Source organism: Poromitra crassiceps (assembly GCF_964638095.1).
Source record: "Poromitra crassiceps genome assembly, contig: HAP1_SCAFFOLD_139, whole genome shotgun sequence".
NCBI classification, from domain to species: Eukaryota; Metazoa; Chordata; class Actinopteri; order Beryciformes; family Melamphaidae; genus Poromitra; species Poromitra crassiceps.
In genome coordinates this window covers 191,036-207,819 of record NW_028152225.1, presented here as the reverse complement: position 1 = coordinate 207,819, position 16,784 = coordinate 191,036, and the positions used below count along the sequence as shown (strand labels likewise).

Sequence of the window (16,784 nt, the reverse complement as noted above, 5' to 3'; positions counted from 1 at the left end):
CTCCAGTCCATCTCCCCTGACATTTCTCTGTTCCTCACTTCCCTTATCAACTCCTCCCTGTCCTCTGGTGTTTTTCCGGCTGCCCTAAAAACGGCTAGGGTAAAACCACTCCTCAAGAAACCATCCCTCAATCCCACCGTCATTAATAACTACCGTCCCGTCTCCCTCCTGTCTTTCATTTCAAAAACTCTCGAAAGAGCAGTATCTGGTCAACTCTCTTCCCACCTCTCCCGAAATAATCTCTCTGACCCCCTTCAATCTGGCTTCAAACCTGCAGACTCCACTGAAACCGCTCTCCTCTCTGTCACCGAAGCCCTCCACTCTGCCAAATCTTCATCACTTTCTTCAGTACTTATACTTCTCGATGTCTCCGCAGCCTTCGATACTGTCAACCATCAAATCCTTCTCTCCACCCTCTCTGACCTGGGAATCACTGGCACCGCACTATCCTGGTTTTCCTCCTACCTGTCTGACCGCACATTCCAAGTCCTCTGGCGAGAAACTCTTTCACAGCCCTGCACTCTCACCACCGGTGTCCCCCAAGGTTCAGTCTTAGGTCCATTTCTCTTCCTTCTTTACATGCACTCCCTCCCTTGGCCATATAATATCATCCCACGGTTTCACCTATCACTCCTACGCCGACGACACCCAGCTTTACATTTCATTCCCCCCCTCTGACACACATATCAAATCACGCATCTCCTCCTGCCTCAGAGACATATGTGAGTGGATGTCTGCTCACCATCTAAAACTCAACCTCTCTAAAACTGAACTCCTCATCCCCAGTAAAGACTGCCCTCTGACCGACCTTTCCATCTCCATCAACAACACCACTGTAGTCCCCTCCCCGTCTGCCAAGAACCTTGGAGTTATCATTCACAACCATCTTTCCTTCTCCTATTTTATTGCAGCAACGGCACGTTCCTGTAGGTTCTCCCTCTATAATATTCGCAAAATTCGCCCATTTTTAACCATAGCCACAACTCAACTTCTCGTCCAAGCACCTCGCCGGCCTCCCTGCCTCCACTACTCATCCCCTTCAGCTCATCCAGAACGCTGCAGCCCGCCTGATCTTTACTCAACCAAAATTCTCCCATGTCACTCCCCTTTTCCGTGACCTTCATTGGCTACCCATCTCAGCACGCATCAAATTCAAGACTTTAGTACTGACCTTCAAGGCAGTTCACTCCACAGCTCCTCCATACCTACAATCCATGATCAAATTCCAAACCTCCCACCGTTCCCTCCGCCCCTCCACCAGTGCAGGCCGTCTCGCCCCTCCGCCACTTCATGGATCATATCGCTGCACCTCACGACTGTTCCCACACCTTGCACCAAAATGGTGGAACGAACTCCCCGCCGCAATCAGAACCAGAGAAACATTACCCTCTTTCCGCAAAAAACTAAAGACACATCTTTTTAGATCCCATCTGATTCCCCCCTGACTGATTTCCTCATGCACCACCTATACACTGTTTTTAAAACACTGAACTATAGACTTGATATTTGGTTTCACCTGATTGTAGTATGAATCATTGAATTAATTATTATTGCTGTCTATTCAAATTGTCTGCTGCTGGTTTGTACTGTTTTTCTATCTGTTTTTATTGCTGTGCTGTACATAATCTCTGTACGTCGCTTTGGATAAAAGCATCTGCTAAATGCCAATAAAGTAAAAGTAAACATGAGCCCCTTCTAAACATGCAGTGGAATCCGGATTATAACCAGCTCCTAGCCGGTTGGCCTGCATGTTTAGAAACAATTAGCCAGCTTATGCGCACTCCCGCGAGTGCGGATCATGACCCTAGTATAGGATCCGCATTATAGGAAAAGCGGCTGTTGTTTAACACTGGCAGCTCATGATCCGGATCATGTAGCTGTTATGTCTGAGTGGGCGGGCGGGTGGTGGCACTTTACAAACCATTAATGTTGCAGTGATCATTATTTTCATGAATGGACTAGCTAGTTATGTGGCTGGATTATTTGGAAGAGAGCCAAATTAGGTGAGTACACAAGTAAAAGTTGAATTGTTTCTTTGTCCCCCATCTGCCAGTTTAAAAATGCAACAAAGAGATGATAGCCTACTACTAGAGTTGCGCGATCTTGACCTCAGTCAGATCGTCAATCGCCACCCTTTGACATGTCATCACGCAAGCACATGGCTAATTAATATGTATGTTAACATCCATATTAATTAGCCATGTGCTTCAGATGCACTCTCCCTGTACTTTGCTAACTTTGCATCGATGCTAGCGGGACTTACCCAGTTGAGAAGATCAGCTCCCATATGAACCTGACCCTCCCCCTCATAACACCGCCATACAGATTTTTAGCCCAATCCGACCTGGGGAGGTGGTTTCAAAGACTTTCAAGGTGGGTTCCAGGATCTTCCAGGAAACCACCTGGAATGTCCTGGAAACCAACTGGATCGTCCCATGACATTCCCTGGATCATACACCGCTATAAAAAAAATCAACCCAATCCAACCTTGGGAGGTGGTTTCCAGGACTTTCCAGGTGGGTTCCAGGACTTTCCAGTAACTACCTGGAAAGTCCTGGAAACCAACTGGACCTTCTCCCATGACCTTCCCCGGATCATAACACACGGTCATACAAATTTTCAGCCCAATCCTACCTGAGGTGTGGGCGTAGTAGTAGTAGCAGGAGAACTGATTACATCACTCACCGATGACATCACAATTGCTTGAGTGACATCACTGATGACATCATCATTGAGTGCTTGAGTGAAATCACTGGTGACATCACCAATCACCAGCAATAGTAGTAGTAGCAGTAGTAGTAATAGTAGGAGTAGTAGTGGTGGTAGTGACAACTCAGACTTTTTTTTGTATGTTTGAATGATTTATCTAATAAATGTTTCACAATTTATGTCAAACGTTGAGGCAGTTTTTCTCAAAAACATAGTTTGGAAACAGTCAAAACATAAACGGGTGTATCTCACTCAATATTACTTATTATTATAAGTACAAAGATAATATTTATATCCCCATAAAGTTTATGGTCTCCTCTTTCCAACAGTGTATTACACTCTAAATGTGTTTTGGGGTCAATGTGACTCAAAATGATGGAACAGGTCACAAATAAGAAGTGACAGTTAATGTAAGGGCAGAGAATCTGCTTTTTTGGCCCGTCGTTGTTGTCTTGTTGGCCAAGGAGACGTTTTTGCGCCAAAATGGTGGTAGCGCTATTGTCTAAATTAAAGCATACAGTTGTTGACTCTTGCCTTCAATACTCTTTGATAGCTAGCTTGATCTAGCTAGCCTGCTGGTTGCTAGTGTTAGGCTGTGGCCGGCCACACTGTTCTGTCAGAAAATGGACAGAATTATAAAATGGATAGGCTAGATGTAACGCTACAGTATGTCCGTTGCAGTGTTTTTGAGATCACCTGGGGAAGCGCTGCATGCACACTGTAGTCAGGAGGACATGGGCTCAGAGCTAGAACATGTGTGTGTGTGTGTGTGTGTGTGTGTGTGTCAGCACACTAGCCTATCAGCTGTCGTTGTGTATGTTATAGATAGATTATACATAGTTGTGTATGTTATAGATAGATTATACATACAATATTACAAAAAGGAAAGAAAAAGAAAAGACAGTCACCCCCTAGCTATCATGGAGACATGAAGAATTCCATGACGTGAAATTTTCTACTTTAGCGCCATGCATACGGGCCACCGACATCTGTATTTAAATTTTCTTTAAGAAAAAATATTCATGTTTAATGCAAATAACAACTTACCTTTTGTCAGATAAATGCTCTATTTTAAAATCAAAAAAGAAATCCTCAAAGCATCACTCTTCATGGACACACAGCTGGGCACAGGGGAGTCTGCTCTCTCCTGCTGGACTGGGCTTGATAATAAAGGGTTAATGATGGCACTGAGCTGTAATGATGTCACTGCTGCAGCTGCCTGAATGTGAACTGGAAGTCGGAATTTCATGCAGGAAAGGCGGAGAAATATGGAATTGAATTTTTTTTTGAGGTGGTATTGTTCACAAAACATCTGAAAAATGACTTTTTGAAAAGGAATTATTGTGCAGGAAATACATTCAAGTCATTCAACATGTTTATTTGACGACAAATAACCAATCGAGGAAGCAAAAGTTACAACAAAAGTTGTAATCAAAACAGATATTGGAGTCATTAAACCTGTCAAAATAAGAAAAGGTGTAAAACAAAGCAATATTCTCTCAGCCATATTAAATTAAATTGACCCAATCTCTTTTGACTGTTCCTTCCTCCCTTCCTCTCTCCTTATTTCCATCCTCCATCCTCCTTCCTTCATCCTCCTTCTTCCCCTCCATCCCTCTTTCCTCCTCCCTCCCTCCCTTCCCTCCTTTCTTTCCTCCTTCCTTCCTTCCTTCCTTCCTCCTCCCCCCTCCTTCTCTCCTTCATCCTCCTTTCTTTCTTTCTTTCTTTCTTTCCTCCCTCCTTTCTTCCTTCCTTCCTCCCTCCCTCCCTCCTTTATTTCCTCGTTCCTCCCTTCCTCCCTTCCTTCCTACTTCCTCAGAAGTGGACAATACAGTACTGGACAGCGTTCCAATATTGTTCAAGGGTGGTACTCCTCGCTGGTACTGCCGCCGCAGCCTCTGCAGCCTTTCCTCCACCCTTCGCCACTTTCGATGTTGGGGGGGTGGAGGATCCCCCCGTTCGGCGGTCACACAAACCCTCTCCACCTTCTGCTGTTCATCTTTAAGGCGGCGGATGAAAACCCACAGCGAGGGGTGGCGCCTGTCCATCGCTGCATTCCATCTGTGATGGAAGCCTGAAATAATCATAAATGTATAAGAATTACATGCAGCACACATGGCACATGGCCCACTGACATTCATTCATACGTTTCTCAGTGACATTCAAGCTAATTAAAACGATTTTGAGTGAGAAGATGCACTATTTAATCCCTGGTTCACTTGCGGGAAAGCTTTTCAGCACCATGGACAGCAACGGGGCAGCCTCCGTGCTCTCTGAGCGGCTGGACAGGTTTCTCCACGCAGCCAGGAGGGACAACAGAATTAGCCTATATGTTCCTGCGGGCGTGTCAGCATGTGTGTGCGCTGCTCTCTAAGCAGGGTGTGTGCGTTGTGCACCCGCCTATAGAGACACATAGCCTATTACTATCTTGCACATTGTGGAGTTAGAGGGAGCACCAACAACATCTTTGAACAACACGTCTTTATTTTAATTTTGCTGGGCTCCACAATCATTTCGAGGATTCGAGGCAACCCATTTAGCAGCATCTCAGAGAGGAAGAGAGAGAGAGAGAGAGAGAAAGCGAGAGAGAGAGAGAGAGAGAGAGAGAGAGAGAGAAGAGAGCGAGAGAGAGAGAGAGAGAGAGAGAGAGATAATTGCGCACACAGCCTACAGAAGTTTAAAAGTCCAATCGAAAATGTTTATTGACAAAGTAGATTTTGGGAAAGATGTAGCTTTCACGGTTTGGTTCATAGTTCAGGTTTGGTTAATATTTAGACACCAGATATATTATATATTGGAGGGCTCGAGTGCGGCTTGTAGAGGTGGGCTGCCGTGGTTTTGTGGCAAAGTCCGTTATTGCCTCTTCTGTTCTCGCCCTTGGACTGAGCGGACGCCTCCTCCTCCTCTCCAGCTTTCCTGACTTACCCAGCCTGCTCCCTGCAAAAAACCTTCTCCTCTCCGCTGTCTATTCATAAACCAAAACCTGAGGAATTATGGAATTAATAAGCTGGTCTCTCAACACGATTGATAAAATTATCTCAACAAAGAATGCTGGGTCGGGTGAGCCAAAATGCCCGGACGGAACGTTTTCAGCGGGGTACGTGATGGATGGTTGGATGAAATGGCAGACCCTTTGCCTTGCCATTTTGACAGTAGAAGATGTAGAAGATGTCTACCAATTCGGATTCATGATAGCTGGACATTTGCTAATTGGTGTTGGCATTGGAGTCGTCTATCGGAAAATTTGCATGTTGATGGGGAAGAAGGAAAGCCCACAGATAGCCACTCTTGTCAACATGATAAACGAGTTGGCCCGTGTTGTGAACTCTCAGTCTAATGCGATCATAGAACGCATGAACTTTCAGACTAATGCGATCACTGAACGCATTTCAAAGGTGGATGCTATGCTTGCAGAAGTGGTCAAGAAACTGGACGAGATCTTGGTGATGATGCAATAACGGGACTGAAGTGTCTGAAGCTGAAGAGACAAGCTCCGAGAGAAAGATTTGGATTATACTTTCACTCGGATAACCAAATTATCCATCATTGTTTTTCATTTGGACCCCCAGACTGCCGGATGGTGCATGATAAATTATCCCCGTTTGAAGGGCTGTGGAGACGAGGAGCCAACCCCCCCCTCACAGGTCACCCCTCACCTAGACAGCTGCAAGATAAAGACATTGGTCGAGGCCGTTCAACAACCGAGGAGGCCTCCATTATCTGGTTGTTTAGGCTTATAGCTCACATGGACAATCTACGGACATTCCTGCCAACAAGCAAACTGACTCACACACATATCCTCCCCCCATCCCCCCCCCCCCCCATGCCGCCCAGTCCGGCCTGTCGCTCTTGCAAAACTCTTCCTGGACGCCACACCCCCCCCGCCCCCTTTCTCTCGGTCACACACATTGGAGCCCTAGTGGATGATGTTATGCCAGATATGCATAGCCTTCAATCATGCGTGAGCGAGCTTCTCCACCCCCCTCCCTCTGCTATACCCCCATTCCCTGCAACCCCTACTCCCTCCCCCCCCCCCTAGTTTGTTTGCAACGGATGTTAATTCCTTACATGTAACAACAAATGTATATGTATTGTATAATATTCAAGCGTGCCATTATTCCTTTCAATCTAGAAATAATGTAAATAGTCTTAATTCGAGTATTGAATGGTGATTCCCATTCGTGTGTGTTTATGTCTCTAAATGTTGTACGTTGAGGACCGCAATGGAAATAAGCCGCAAGGCTTTATTGTGTTTTTATCCTCGGTGAACTGTCTGTTTCCCTGTTTCTGTGTTGACTTTTTCACCAAAATCAATCAATCAATCAATCAATCAATCACTAACTGAGTTGGGCATTCGGGGACGGAGCCTGAAACTTGCGGTTAGCAACATGTCTCAGGCAGCAGAACGAGCAAGTGAATGGCTGTGGATAGGGAGGAAACATGCTAGCTGGGGAGCTCGCTAAGGTCAGATTGATTGTTTGTTGTTGGTCATGATTAACGGTCCGCATCAACAGGGCTGAATCATTGACAGTGGTGGTGTAGTTAGGGATGGTTTGTTGTTGGTCATGATTGACGGTCCGCATCAACAGGGCTGAATCATTGACAGTGGTGGTGTAGTCAGGAATGTCATACTGAACCGACCTGGATAGCTAGGCTTAGATAGTGAGGTAATATGCAGTTGTGCGGTGGTAGCATGGAGGGGGGTGTTTCCAGGACGCTGGATTACACCGTTAAGCCTTCTTGAGGTGTCGTGGGCCTAACTTAACGAAACATCGGTGAAGGAAGGTGCCCACTTGAAAACCCCAATGACATGCTTCATACTGCTGTTGGCTAGGGTAGGTAACTGGTGATTTGTGTCTTGTTTATTAGTTTGTTAGCCTGTTAGCTTGTTTTATTCTGGATTGGGCTTCTAAATGTGTTTTTCCTCGGATTTTGGCACAAGGGATAGTAACATCTTGTCCTGTGTATTAATTAATATTGTAGCGAATTTACATGTAATGTGGTGTTTCCGTGTTTAGCTAGGAACTGATGTGTGTGGGTGTGTTCCTGGGGGGAAGGGGGTGTAGGTTGCCATCCTGTCTCGTGGCAGGAGTCAGTCTGGATATGTGAGCGAGCTAGCTGGGTGTGTGTATAGCTAGCAGCGAAGCTACCGCTAGGAGCTGTGTGTGAAGCCAAGAATAAAAGCCCTGTACCAACTTCAAGTCTCCGGTTCCTTGGACGAATACCTGATTTGTTACATTGGTGTCAAGAAGTAAAGCGGTATCGCCTCTGCGTCGGCCGAGAGGGGAGAGGGTGAGAAGGAACGGCAAAAGAGACTGTGTGTGGGACGGCTTTTGGGCTCGAGCGACCTAGCGGTAGTAGGTTAGCTACCAGGGGTGCTAACTACTAGCTGTTACGAGCACCACGTGCGATGGTGCGCGGCGGAGAATGGCCGTCGGTGAACGGGAGGAAAGAGGAGCTGACGGCGGGGATCAGCTCGGTGCTGGCGGGCATGGAAGCCCGTTTGTTGAAAGAAGTCAGACGGCTGGTGGAAGCGACTCCTGCCTGGGCAGTGGAGCTGATGCGGGCGCTGCGGGAAGTCATGCAGCGTGTGGACTTGATGAGCACAGAGGTAATGCAGCGGGGAGAATGGCCGGAGGAGCCGCAAAAGAGACTGTGTTGGACATGCGGGGAACCGGGCCATCTAGCAAGGTGGTGTCGCAGCGGTCCCGGGGGAAAGACCAGGTACGCAGCGCAACGGTACTGGGAAAGGCCGGGAGCCTACTGGTTATGTGGAGCGATTGGACACCTGGCCAGGGAGTGTCAAGAGGCTGTCGGAGACCGGAGGACAGCGGGAGAAGAGAGACGTGCAGGCGGCGGGCAGGTGAGGCTCTGTTGGACGTGCCGTTCGCCGGAGCACTTAGCCAGAGAGTGCACTGAGACTTTGGGGAATGGAGGAGACATGCAGCCGGAGCAACAGGCAGCGGAGCAGCGGAGCAGTGCAGAGCCGGTTATTCAGGGCAGGAGAGTGACACTTGAGCCGGCCCAGGCTAGCTGCTCTGCATACCAGCCGGTAGAGGGGGAAATCATCATCAGTGACGAGACAATCAGGAGAGCGGGGATCGTGCTCACAGCCAGAGGGAAGTGAGAGACATCATCTGCAGCGCTGTTACAGTCGGGAGAGCGAGGCTCGTGTCTCCGGGTGAGCGAGAGGGGTTACTGCCGGAGGAGCCGGCCCAATCTAGCCGCTACACACCCCCCACGGTTGCTGTGCAGAAAGCCGAGGTGGAGATGGATGCCGGTGGTGTTCGCCCTGCTGCCCTGAGCACGCCGCCCCCTGGGGGAGGGGGACGGGAGGACGACCGAGTGCAAGAGGTGGAGGAAGACGAGGAGGACTGTGTAGAAGTGGACCTGACAGATGACGACATGGCCATCTGGGATGTCGATGTGGGTGAGTGGAGACGCAGGCAGGCGGAGGATGCGGATATCGGTCCGGTGTACGCATGGGTAGCGGCCGGACGCCGGCCCCCTGTGGAGGAGATTCACACATGCTCCAGTGCCACGAAGGGACTGTGGAACATGTTTTCGGACCTGCAGCTGTGTAAAAATGGCCGTTTGGAGAGAAAGGAGCGCAATAAAAGATGGTGGGTGGTACCCGGCTGCCTACGGGAGTTGGCGCTACGGTGGGCACACAGGGGCCTCGGACCCGATCATCGGGGGGTTGAGGAGACGCTGCGCCGGGTTCGTCTGGGATTCTACTGGGGCAAACACAAGGAGGATGTGCGGAGCTACTGCAGTGCATGCGGTGGCTGTGGAGCGCAGAAAAGGGACCGAGAAGAGTCACCCTGCGGGGGACTAACCCCACTGGGGGCTGAGAGGGACTAAGGTGCTTCAGGTGGGACCGAAGCTTTGAAAGGGGGGAGGGAAATGGTGGTGGTTGAATGAAGGTAAAAGGGGAAAATAAATAAGGGAAAGGGAATAATGTAAATGTTGGGGCTTGTGTTGGATTGAAATGTGGGTGATGTGAAGTAGCTAAATGTTGGTGGTGGTGGAACGGAAATTAAGTGGTGTGTGGAAAAAAAAGAAAAGACTGTTGTTGAGAATTAGAATTTGATGCGGTAACGGGAAAAAAGATGGTGGGGGTAAAAAGTGTTGGTGTGTTTTGGTACAGGGGGATATGTGTGGGTTGTGGGTGTCAACGTGGGCATTGACTTATTGTTGGGCGGGGAATATGTAGCGATCCGGGGTTTTACATGTAATGTGGTGTTTCCGTGTTTAGCTAGGAACTGATGTGTGTGGGTGTGTTCCTGGGGGGAAGGGGGTGTAGGTTGCCATCCTGTCTCATGGCAGGAGTCAGTCTGGATATGTGAGCGAGCTAGCTGGGTGTGTGTATAGCTAGCAGCGAAGCTACCGCTAGGAGCTGTGTGTGAAGCCAAGAATAAAAGCCCTGTACCAACTTCAAGTCTCCGGTTCCTTGGACGAATACCTGATTCGTTACAATATAGACATAAGAAATCACAGAATGCAAGTTGCAGGCCGCGGCAATGCCCGAGTAGCCTACTTTATCTGACACCCGGCCGGTTCAGCACCCTGGACAGCTGCCCTGAACGTGAACTGGAAGTCAAATCAAGTTCAGAGTGGCGGACCTTATGAAAATCGGAGTGGCGGGATTTCTGAGTGGCAATATTTCTGAGTGCCGATATTACTGAGTGGCGGAACGTCGGAGTGACAGCACGTCGGAATGGCGGCATGTAACCAAATGTAGTCTAATGCCGTGCATCCCGCAGTAATGTTTGATCATTTAGAGATGTGGGTTTATGTTGTGTATGTGTCATGTTAAAATGTGTTAGTACTTTATCAGTGTTTACAAATTAGATGTATTATTTCTAGAGTAACTTTATGCTTGTTGAGTTGCCACAGCCATATTATGCACCTTATCAACAGAGTACTAGTGAATAGATACAACATAATATTAAAACAGTTTTGATACAGTAATGGCCGAATTATTGTTTTGGTTTGAGAATTTGGGATTTTGATATCAATAAGCATATGTTTCAGTAATGGGACCAATGCAATTATTATTTTCAAATGGTTTATATTTTATTTGGTACATAATCTATTTTTATTTTATTAATACAGTATGCATCGGACAAGGAAGCTGGAAGGTGGGTGCTGAGGGTGCTGCAGCAGCCCCTGGTGGCAAGAGATGGGATTTTTGAAATTGTTGGATTTGGCTGTCTTGTGTTTATACCACCAACAAAATGCATTAAAAAACAGTTTGTGCTTCCCAGCTCTAATCTTGTTTCATACGCTCTCTCTTCAAAAGTGTTTGATTTTCATCATAATCTGGTTTTCCATAATAATAATAATAAGTTCAGTGTTTATGCCTGTGTTGCTGTCTGTTGTAGTGTAAAACGACTAAAGGGAGAGCAGGTGCTTACATGAAAGTGAGTGAGAAAAGGAGAAGATACTGAATAATGACATCACAACAGTATAATCCTAATGTTAATTTAAAATTAAATATTCTTCTAAATATGGATGAAAGTCCAAAAAACGTCTTTGTTTTCTTCGCCGCTGCCCTTGCGGGCACTACCGAGAGTCCTTACTTACAGCACCCTCTACCCAAAAGTACTTCCAGCGCCACTGTCGGTGAATATAATGAAGTCTATAGACCAATATGGAAAGATGTGTTTTTCTATTATTTTTGAAAGTAAAGTGAACATAAAGAAAGTGAATAAGTGAATTAACATAAATATGTTGATGTCAGAAATAAATGGCGCTGGCTTGGTGAAAACGTTCACTCTTCGTCTCTCTCTACTAATTCATTCACAGTCATCAGCCAGTGGTCCAAGGATCCACGGTGCTCTTTCTTAGCCTGTGTATCTCATGGGCCGGAGCCAGATAACCTCTAGGTCTGGCGCCGGTTACACAGACACACATACATTTGCATATTATATGTCCCAACATGCATTGTGGCATTCATAACTTGACAAGGAAGCAACCAAATCAAGGTAAATAAGTGGTAAATAGTAATGATTTTTTATTTTTAGCACACCATGCAATTCTGGAATATTTCAATGTTGGCCAAAATAAAAAATAAAAAATTACTATATGAATTAACACCCTAAGTCTAAAGCACATTTTTCGAAGGGGGTATATATAGATCCCGAAAGTAGAACGAGTTATAAGGATGACTGGGAACTTTGGAGACCGTGTTGCGGCAAAGCATGTGCATAATATTTTAATATCCGGGGCAACGCCAATGTGTGGGATGTGATTATTTGTGTAAGTTGTCTTGTTTACTTTTAAACCATAATAGGTCGGAACATTGAGTAGTCGAACTGAGGGGAGGTCGGACTAAGGGGAGGTCGGACCAGCGACATGTTACCGTGATCACGTCACCTATATGGGAAAAAGAAACAACAACAACAAATGGACATTCCCTTTATTCTCAGTGGAAAATGCAATACTGTATTTGCAGATTTTCTCATTTCATGGGCACAAGCCATCCCAGTAAAGTTCACTATGACCTGCACTCAAGATTTTTTTTTCTATTTCTACAACACAATGTCATAGTTTCAGACATCTCAGCTCCTGCCTTGGACATTCCAAGGAGAATTTTTTTCTGTGAGGTAAACAGAGAGAGAAGATAAAACACTGCCCATGTGCTTATATTACCGAGATTATATATGATGCAAAGTGGTTGATTACCGGTAAAGCCATCCTTTAAATATCCAATAGAGCTTCTTTACAGATCATTTCTGCCTTCACCAATCCCATAAATCTCAGTCCTCCAGTTCACTCCAGTTACAAATGGGCCCACCTTTGACTTAATCTGCCTGACTGAACATGCAATTTTGTTGTTTAGTTGAATATTTTGAATAAAGTTTGTGTGTCTTGTTTGCGGGAAAAAAGGTAAATAGTCAGTCAAACTCGGACTACGTCTGTGTGCACCCCTTTTCTGTAGAGCAGACGAGCGATGTACGTAACGTAAGTGGACTGGTCGTAGACCTGCTTCGTTCTGGTGGCTACACCTGCAGCGGACATACAGCCTAATGCTACGTTCACACAATACGCCTTACCTTGCCTCAACCCACGCCTACGCCTACATACCTTGAGCTGGGTTTGAACCTATCACACGCTTTTGCGATCACACTGGATGCCTATTCCACGCTGAACCTGAGCCGAGTCACAAGCGCCTCTCCTCTCTCCCGAGTGTTTTTTTTTGTCACGTGTGGTCCCGAATTATCATGGGTAGGTAAAATAAATCTGATGTATTTAATGTCCATCTTGCTTCTTCATGTAAGGCTGTGCGTGTGTGTGGACCCAAATGCAGAGACACGGAGACAAAAGCAGGTTCAATGTCTTTACTTGACTTGACCAAACGTAAAATAACAACAAAGGTTTTGCAAGTAATTGCTGCAGACTAAAACTGACTTAAACGGGGCTGCGGAGCCAAATAAACTAAACTAACACAGGAAGAATTGTCCAAAGAATAGGTCAGGATAGTCCAACAGGAAAAGTCACAAGGAGTCGAATAATCCAACAGGCACAGGAGAATCTCAGAACAGGTCAGGACCACAGCAGCACAAGATAATAATCAGCGACTGGGTCTGAAATGACACGTGTTTAAATAGACAGTTGACCAGGTGCAGAAAATCACAGAATCAGTGGGGTTATTGAATTATTGTCTTTGCCTTCCTATTGGCTCTGGCGCTGCTCTGTCTCCCGCCATCGTTCCTGAGGCGGGAAGGCAGATCAGCACCTCGGACAGGGACGGGACAACTTCCGCGTGCCCGGGTCGCTCGTCCTCCAGCCCTTTCAGCACCACGGCCAGCTCCGCTCCTGTGACCCCTTCCAGTGCCGCTAGGCCCTGCCTCTGCGTGCATGTCACTTCAGTCACTATTCTCTCCTGAAGATGTGTTTACCGATGGGGAGAAAGCCCCACGTGATAGCCACCCGTCAATCACTCTCTCTCTCTCTGCTCAACACTGTTGTAGTAACACCATTTTATTTTGAAATTCAGTTGACTTTGCCATTTCCCACGGATATTGTCGCGTTTTTACTTCATGGCTTGACAGAAAAAGTCTGCCTTCACGCGCCTAGTCGGCTTGAAAATAGAACTCACGCCTAAACGATCAAATTGGCGCAGCTCAGGCAAGGCGTGGGTACACGCAATTTTCACGTTGAGGCGCCCTGTGTACACAGCCTCATTGACTAAAAAGGACGCCTATTTAAAAGCGTGGGTAAAGGCAAGGCGTAGGCAAGGCTTGGGTGCTGTGTGTGAACGTAGCCTAATGTCACGGTCAACACAAGATGTTGGATCTTGGGTTTGGGATCGTGTCTTCAGCTTTTGGACCTCTGAAAAGCTCTCTCTGGTGGACAGATCCATAACTGCGTTTAGATCGCATAAAAAAAAAAAAGAAGACAGGTCTATAATTATTACTTATTGTATTAACAGCATGCTTGCCCACTTGGGTAACACTTTATAATAATGTTTCTGTCATAATTCATGTATAAGCCTTTAGTTGAAGTGATCATCTCAAAGATTTCGTTGATCTTGTGCTGAAAGAAGACCACAAATCTATCGCAGAGATTTAGTTTACTTTATTTGACACTCATTTAAAAATACACGCTACACAAGACATGCATCTTTAAAAAAACATTAAGGATATCACAAAAACTCAAAGACTTGTTTCCAGTGGGGTCCTTGGTTTCGACAGACAATATAAAAAATAAACCCATTATCAACATTTTAAAAATAATTTATTTTTAAAAGCACTGGACTAAAAAACGGTAGAAAACGAGACATTTAGGTGTTCATCCAAACACCATCATCAGTTGTAAATGCAGCAGGAAGTAACTGGCAAATAAATCCAAACAAGAAAAGTCACATGCCAAGGCATGAAGTCACATGACTTCTTGAGATATAAACATCAACAAGCACAGATCAGAGGAGGATGAGGAGTGCCCACGTAGTCCGGCTCAAGTCTAAACACATGTTGTAAATTCATCCGCTCCCTAACCTGCACAGCTGTTGAATAAAACAGCACAGCTAACATTATTCAACTCACTATCTCAGCTTCTATGAGCTGAGCGGACTAGCTTCCCTGCACCATACTGGCTTGGATCCAAGGTTTGTCCTATTTACTGGAACAGCAAACTTGCTTGTTCCAGGTATTAGTCGGTTTGGTAAATGGTAAATGGACTGCATTTATATAGCGCTTTTATCCAAATCGCTTTACAATGTGCCTACATTCACCCATTCACACACCGAAGGCGGCAAGCTGCCACGCAGGGTCCTGGCACAGTCATCCGGAGCAATTAGGGGTTCAGTGTCTTGCCCAAGGACACTTCGACATGCGGACTGGAGGAGCGGGGGATCGAACCACCGACCTTCTGATTAGTGGACGACCTCCTGAGCCACAGCCGCCCACAGTTTCCCAACTGCTGCTATAGTTGCTGTTGGCTTGTGAAAAACTTAAGATTTTGATTTCTAAACTAACAAACGCTAGTGTTGGCAAATGACCATGGTATAGACGGGATAATCAACTCGTATGTGTGCATTATATGATTTTAATGCACTTTGCCTCTGTTGCCAGTCATGCATTAAAATCGTATAACGCACATCTAGTCGTTGATTATCCCTTACATAATGAAGGGTCAAACGGTGAAACGCACATGTTGCAAATTCACCCGCTCCGCAACCTGCACAGCTGTTGAATAAAACAGCACAGCTAACTATTATTCAACTTGTTACCTCAGCTTCTATGAGCTGAGCGGACTAGATTTCCTGCACCATACTCGTGTCCAAGGTTCACCCTATTTACTGGAACAGCAAACAACGTTTCTCTTGCATGAGAAGCTGACGGGATGGTAATGATCTTGTCCTGTCAGAGGTGCAGGCTGATCTTCTTCTCCGTGGCCAGGCGGTGGATGATCTGGATCTCAAAGCCCGGGCTGTGAGGGTCAGGCTTCCTGACAGCTCCACCGCCGCCGTTCTTCTCAAAGTAGTGATGCCAGTTTCCCTGCTGGTTGGGCCCGAAGCCAAACACCGACACCTGCACACAGGTTGACACTTAAAACCCCCTGAGATTAATCATGTTGTTTTCAAGAGGGTCCATAAACAAACAACAATATAATAAGAAAGCAACAACAAAACTAGAGGGCACTCGGCAGAGTGCCTCTGCCACGGCGTGGTGTTACGTGAATCCGTTTGGAACTTAAGTTGGGCGCCTTTTTGTGATTAACAGGTTGACTCTTTAGTGAAGGATAAAACTTCTTGAGATTAGTCATCAGAACATAGGACCACACACACACACACACGCACACACACACACACATACACACACACCTGGTCACACATGTGCAGGGCGAACACCAAGGTCAGCATGCCGGTGGAAGGGTAGCGTCCATGACGCTCGGTCCAGCGCTCGTGAACATAGTTATGGAACACCGGGTTCACCACGAGAATCTACACACACACACACACACACACACACACACACACACACACACACACACACACACACACACACATGCACAAACACACACACACACACACACACACACACACACAAGGCCGGATTAACCATAGAGCAACTGGGGCAGGTGCCCCGGGGCCCTCGGGGTGAAGGGGCCCTCCAAAAAAAAAAAAAAAAAAAATTGGTCCGGCTCATGTTGGGCTCAACAGAACTATGACACAAATCTAAGACCAATCAGGACAAAATAAAATGTGTTTCCAAGAAGATTAAGTCTGATGATTTAGTCTCAGTGGATGCCTGTGGGCAAGTGGTGACCAGGGGCGCGGGAAGTGGGGGTGCTTGTGGTGCTGCGGCACCCTCTGCTGTTTTGTATTGGAAATGTAATGTAAATTATTTTTTCATCATTGTAAAGCCACAGCACAGTGAAGAGGATATTAATGTGAAGATTAGCCTCTTCCTTTTTCTCTCAGAGTGCATCAGATTCATGCATTTTACTTTAAAATGTACAAAATTTCTTTGAAACCCCCCAGTCAGACTAATATTTTTATCCTGCTGGTGCTACCGGTTTGCAAAGCCTAGAATCGCCTATGAGTGAGTGAGAAACTGAATCTC

The 16,784-nt window shown here is 46.3% G+C and overlaps 1 protein-coding gene across 4 annotated transcripts in view; it reads right to left on the bottom strand.

The window, feature by feature from the left end:
- Window positions 1–14,280: 14,280 nt before the first annotated feature.
- LOC310770635 (CMP-N-acetylneuraminate-beta-galactosamide-alpha-2,3-sialyltransferase 2-like) overlaps window positions 14,281–16,784 on the bottom strand; it is a 69,922-nt gene continuing 67,418 nt past the window's right edge. For 3 of the 4 annotated variants that reach the window (XM_083663376.1, XM_083663378.1, XM_083663377.1), the window contains 2 exons: window positions 16,043–16,162; window positions 14,281–15,749 (listed from right to left, as the gene is read on the bottom strand). In XM_083663376.1, coding sequence (XP_083519502.1) covers window positions 15,582–15,749; window positions 16,043–16,162 — 288 coding nt within the window. In that variant the 3' untranslated portion in view covers window positions 14,281–15,581. The remainder of the gene's footprint in view (window positions 15,750–16,042; window positions 16,163–16,784) is intronic. The other variant, XM_083663379.1, reaches the window with a different exon arrangement.